This window comes from Triticum aestivum, chromosome 2B, assembly GCF_018294505.1.
Source record: "Triticum aestivum cultivar Chinese Spring chromosome 2B, IWGSC CS RefSeq v2.1, whole genome shotgun sequence".
NCBI classification, from domain to species: Eukaryota; Viridiplantae; Streptophyta; class Magnoliopsida; order Poales; family Poaceae; genus Triticum; species Triticum aestivum.
Genome location: NC_057798.1, coordinates 27976313 through 27982312, shown reverse-complemented (window position 1 = coordinate 27982312; position 6000 = coordinate 27976313). Strand labels below are relative to the sequence as shown.

Below are 6000 nucleotides of genomic sequence, written 5' to 3'. Positions count from 1 at the left end.
ATGCGCGCGGCATGTGGTGCAACTGCATGCTCATTATACTAGTACCCCTCTGTAAATTAATATAAGAGCATTTAGAACATTAAAGTAGTGTTCTAAATGCTCTTATATTAATTTACAGAGGGAGTACTTAGCTATCTCACCTGGGCTCGCGGCCCTCGCGCTCGCGGAGAAGATAAGCAAATGATCCCGTCACATGCACCACCGATCTCCTCCAGTTGACTTGCTGAGCCGCGCGCACGTCGTCGACCTCTCTACCGATCGATCTACATACATATATAAATTCCATGGCGGGCGACCGGCCGGAGATAGCAGCAGCACTCACCCCCAGCTAAGCAGCTAGCTGAGACCATCGGCCGGCGAGGCGAATGAAGATGGGGAGAGGAGCCGGCCGCGCTCTGCTGCTCGCCCTGGCGCTCCTCCTCGCGGTGCACGCCACGCCGGCGTCGGCCGCCACCAAGGCATGCGTGCAACCCTCCCGCTTCATTCTCTCCTAACGAATTGGTACTAATTTCTTGCATGCATGCAGTCTTACTTGGTGATGGCGTGCCAACGGCCGGCCTCTTGGTCCGATCTGCTCACCCCAGTCACCAGCCAGTAAGCTAGCTAGCTATACAACCCAGCACACTCAAGCTAGATGCCTAACTACAACCTCCGTTCTGGTTTATTGATCCCCTTCATATTTTATGTTAAATTTTGACCGTGATTGAACGAATAAAACCTTAACGCATGTCATTAAATATTTTATCATTGGATTTGTATTTAAGCATAGTTTCTAATGGTATAATTTTTTGTGACATGCATTGGCATTTTGTTAGTTAAACTGACGGTTAAAATTTGACACAAAATACGAAGAGGGCCAATAAACCAGGCCAGAGGTAGTACTTGCCTAAAAACTGAGAAAAACTAAATGCAGGTTCCGGATATTCTACATCTTCGACGCCATCAAGGGGATCGCATTGCAGATCGACAGCATTTTCGTGCCAGCCCTCAAACGTAAGCACACTATACTACTAGTACAATACTACATATGATTCCTATATACGGTGCCATACATGCATCCCCTATACTCGTGCCAGTTATTAATCACCGTCGATTAATTTTTTTGGGGGCCGGCTATGCGCAGTGCTCCCAGGGGTGGTCGTGATCGAAGACAAACTTTACCAGGTTCAAACGACGCACTCATGGGGTTTCCTCGGCCTCGAGGGGTTAGACGGTGAGCCGATCAACGTCTGGAAGAACATTGCCAACTTCGGCCAAGGAGTCATCATCGCCAACGTGGACACGGGTACATTTTCTGGTTTCACTTGCTACTCCTATTTGGAAGCAACTATTTCTAAGTCGACGATAACCATTTGGACTGCTCACTAGTGTTCGTGCAACCATAAGAAGATGAGAAATGCGTCGTCAATGACTATGCATATAGATCAAGAAATATATATTTTTTTGTTTCGGAATCAAGTAAAAGATAGTCGTCGATCGCTTCCTTATATTAGTATTCACATATATCGTGTGAGTACATGTAGATACGCTTTGACCTGCAGGGATTCTGATAATGAGCACCCACACCACATCCCCACATCCCACGACTCTTAATTATCCCTGGGAATGCATAAAAAAAAGGTACATACTCCATGATAATATATCCCAACGGTAACACGCGGAATCATATCTGCGGGCACCACGATATGCTCCAAAATAGAATCAAACCACAGTACACAGTAACATGCATGAACTTTAACTCGGGTCAACTAAAATCTTACAAAGAGATCGACTCGTAAAGATGAAGATTGCATTGATAGATACTTACCAATAGGGATGCAAATTGGTGGATGTTAAGGTGCCCTCTAGGCTCTAGCCAATTAGGTGCAAATTGGTAGATGTAAATTGCATTGATACTTATCAATAGAGATCTTTGGGGATTTTTGGTTCATTTTGTCGAACTACTAGTTAGCATCAGAGGGTACCCTTTTGCAAGTCTCTACTATTACCAACGCCACTTCTGACCTGATGTTGATATGGGGTTTTTTTTTTTTTGCACGTGTGTACAAAGGTGTATCTCCAATATCTGCAAGTTTCAGGGACGACGGCACCTTGCCCAAACCGGATCGCTGGAGCGGTGGATGCCAACAAGGCTACTCCGGCTGCAACAAGTAATTATCATCGGACACAACTTGCTGTCCTTATTGACATTTCACGATTAAACTTTGACCATCAATTTCACCAATAATATAGCCATCACATGTGATGAAATTTATAGGGCCGGAAACTATATTTTCAATATGATTTAAATTATATAGAACTTTGTAATAGATGATTCACATTTGGTCGTTGGCGTCATACAATAGAGGGAGTAGCTAGCGTTAATTGCCGGGGAAAAAGGAAAACCTAGCATTCCACTGACACCGTGCACACGCACATGCAGCAAGTTGATCGGCGCCAGGGTTTTCAACGAGGGCATCAAGTTGCTGAACAAGCAGAGGGGCAAGCAGCTGAACGAGACCGAGGTGAACTCGTCATCGGACTATGAGGGGCATGGCACACACACACTGTCCACGGCTGGCGGCGGCTTGGTGCCTAATGTCGGCGCCTTGGGCCACGGGACGGGCACGGCCAAGGGTGGTTCGCCTCGGGCGCATGTGGCCTCGTACAAGGCGTGCTTCAGGGAAGGGTGCTCCGGCGTCGACATCCTCAAGGCCATACTTACGGCGGTGGACGACGGCGTGCATGTGCTCTCGCTCTCCGTCGGCTCCCCCGCCTCCGACTATGTCACCGACACCATTGCGATAGGAACGGCCTATGCTGTCACCCAGAGGGTCGTCGTCGTCGCAGCAGGTGGCAACGATGGCCCCGCGGCAGGCTCGATCAGCAATGTGGCTCCGTGGATGCTCACCGTGGGCGCGAGCACCATGGACAGAATCTTCCCCGCCGATGTCGTCATCGGTACCAAGACTATCACGGTAATTAACTTGCTTTTCCTTGATGCGATAACAAAAACCTATATGTGTATCTACTAACTACTAGGAGTAGTATGTACTACCTCCTTTTTGGTTTGAAAGACCCAAACATATCCCTAGGTGGACAATTTAGTGAACGTAAAATAAGTGTTATGTCACAAAAAATGTATCATTGAAAACTTAAAATGTTACTCGTAGGCCTTTTAAACCGAAAGGGCGGGAGTATGAATTGAAAGTTGATGCCCGAGATTAATTAATTTGCAGGGACAAAGTCTATCAAGCAGCACCGACCAGCCATGTGCGATGATCAGCGGGGAGAAGGCCAATGCTGCAGGCCAATCTGCCGCCAACTCGTAAGATCATTGACCTAGAAAGTCAACTTCTAAGATCTCGTTCTGATATCAGCTTTACAAAAATCAACCATCAAGGCATTGCTAGTACAAGCAATTGTTGGTAAGATGTAGACGCATGTTGCGTGCAGGTCGTTGTGCTTGCCTGGCTCCCTGGACCCTGCCAAGGTGAGCGGAAAGATAGTCGTGTGCACGAGAGGAGGAGCAAACGGCCGAGTCGCCAAGGGGCAGGTGGTGAAGGACGCCGGCGGCGCGGGGATGGTCCTCTGCAACGCCGCCGCCAGCGGGGACAACGTCATCGCCGACCCGCATATCATCCCGGCGGCCCACTGCCCCTACTCCAAGTGCCAGGAGATCTTGAGCTACATCCAGTCTACTGGGTAAGCTAGCAACTGGTTCTTGCGCTCCATCCTAAAATATAAAATACAGTAATGTATTATAAAATGGTTTTTAGCCAAACTTTGTAAACTTTGATCAAATTTATATATAAAAAAATTACCAGCATTTAGAATGCAAAATCAATACCGCGAGGTTCATTGTGAAACATATTCTCATATGGTACTGTATATATTGGTATAGTAGATAGGATTTTCTTCCAAACTTGTAAGATTTGACTTTTGTGAAAACCAATGCACAGTATAATATGGGATAGAATAAGTACTTGTAGATACATGGGCTAATCCAACATCGATCACACTTTCTGGCCGGTTTGAACAGATCACCAATGGGTGAGATCCGAGCGAGGGACGCGGAGCTGGGTGTGAAGCCGTCGCCGGTGATGGCAGCCTTCTCATCCCGTGGGCCGAACACCATCACTCCTCAGATCCTCAAGCCCGACATCATCGCGCCAGGCGTGAGCGTGATCGCCGCCTACAGCCAGGAGGTCTCGCCGACGGGCCTGGCTTCCGACGGCCGCCGTGTCGCCTACATGGTAGAGTCCGGCACCTCCATGTCGTGTCCGCATGTGGCCGGCATCGCCGGCCTGCTCAGGTCCAAGTACCCGAAATGGAACCCAAACATGATCTACTCCGCCATCATGACCACCGGTACGTACGCAGTTCCGCCGTCACCGTGATCTAATTTCTCAGCCGCGAACAATCCCATCCCATGTGCTTAACTAACTATGTTTGTATAGCCACCAGGGTAGCTAATGACGACACCGGGATCCGGGACGAGACGGGCGGTGCCGCCACGCCGTTCAGCTACGGCTCGGGCCACGTGAACCCGGTGAGGGCCCTGGACCCGGGCCTTGTGTACGACACCACGACGCACGACTACCTCAACTTCATCTGCTCCATGAGGCCCACCGACACCGAGGGCCTCCTCCCTGTCTCCCTCCCGCTCCCGCTCGAGAAACTCTGGACCGTGCTCAACTGCGTGTTCCGCGGCACCGACTCCAACCCGTTTGAGTGCAGCAAGGGCGCCAACCGCCCCGAGGACCTCAACTACCCGTCCATCTCTGCGCCCTGCCTGCCCTCCTCCGGCAGCTTCACCGTGAAGCGTAGGGTGAGGAACGTCGGCGGCGGGGCGGCGTCGTACACGGTCCGCATCACGCAGCCGGCCGGGGTGACGGTCACAGTGAACCCCAGCACGCTGAGCTTTGACGGTGAGAATCCAGAGGAGGAGAAGCATTTCAAGGTGACGCTTCAAGTCAACAACCCCGTTGTGGCCGCCGACTACGTGTTCGGCGGCATCGCATGGTCGGACGGGAAGCATTACGTCTGGAGCCCCATTGCGGCCACCACCAAGTGCGAATAGCGTTTGGAGTCGATCGATATCAGCAATAAATCAAGGGATCACCTATTTAACACATGCGCATGTTTGTATGATTGACAAAACAGAGTGCAGTAGAGATATGGCGCGAGCAAACATGTTCCGCTAATACAGTACAAAGATAAATGCTTGTGAGAGTTCAAGCTCTCAATTATTTTGGGAGAACTTAATGCGCTATATTTATATATCTTGCCTAAGCTTTGTGTTTGTGGTGGTGGAGTGACCTGTGTGTTCAAAAGAGCAAAAAATAAAAAGGAAACCCAAAGGTCAAAAAGAAAAGTAAAAGTTCTAAATCTATAGAAGTTCAAAATTATCGAAATCTCAATCGTTAGAAAGTTCTAAACCTTGGAAGCTCAAACTTACAATTTCAAGTTTTGGAATTTTTCAAAATTTGAGTTTGACATTGAACGATGTTGAGAGGTTGAAATCTTGGAATTTTCAATGTGGATTGATGAACGACGTCGGTGTCGTTCCTCTACGGCAGTTACAAATGTTCACCCAAAAAGTGAATTTGTTTAGAATCTACTTTTTAAAGCAAAAATCCATAAACGGGAAAGTAGGTGGGCCAGCCTGTTGGGCCATCCAAAAGCCGTATTGTAGCACTAGTATGATCTTATCATTAGCATCCCAGTCCATCCATCCTACGGTACACTCGTACTACCAATCAACATTAGCGCGATGGGATAAGAGCATCTCTAACAGAACCCTTAAAGTCGTGACCCTTAAACCACGGATAAAGGCCGAGAAAAACGCGGCTTAAAGGCCGAGATTGGCTGCATCCGAACAGAACCCGCAAACCTAGGTTTTGCGGGCTCTGTTCCGCGCGCTACCAATTTCATCCCTCAATCCGTAAAGCCACACAATGCAATTGACTGTTATTTTGATAAATAAAATACAAATTCTGAGAATTCAAACACAGTTTT

At 48.5% G+C, this 6000-nt stretch overlaps 1 protein-coding gene across 1 annotated transcript; it reads left to right on the top strand.

The window, feature by feature from the left end:
• The first annotated feature begins 243 nt into the window (after positions 1 to 243).
• On the top strand, positions 244 to 5274 carry LOC123040121 (subtilisin-like protease SBT5.3). The gene is made up of 10 exons (XM_044463051.1): positions 244 to 458; positions 527 to 594; positions 914 to 993; positions 1124 to 1285; positions 2051 to 2150; positions 2423 to 2957; positions 3219 to 3307; positions 3436 to 3684; positions 4022 to 4350; positions 4440 to 5274. Exons 1-10 carry the CDS (start codon positions 366 to 368, stop codon positions 5060 to 5062), a joined length of 2328 nt encoding a protein of 775 aa, XP_044318986.1. The 5' UTR covers positions 244 to 365; the 3' UTR covers positions 5063 to 5274.
• Positions 5275 to 6000: the final 726 nt, after the last annotated feature.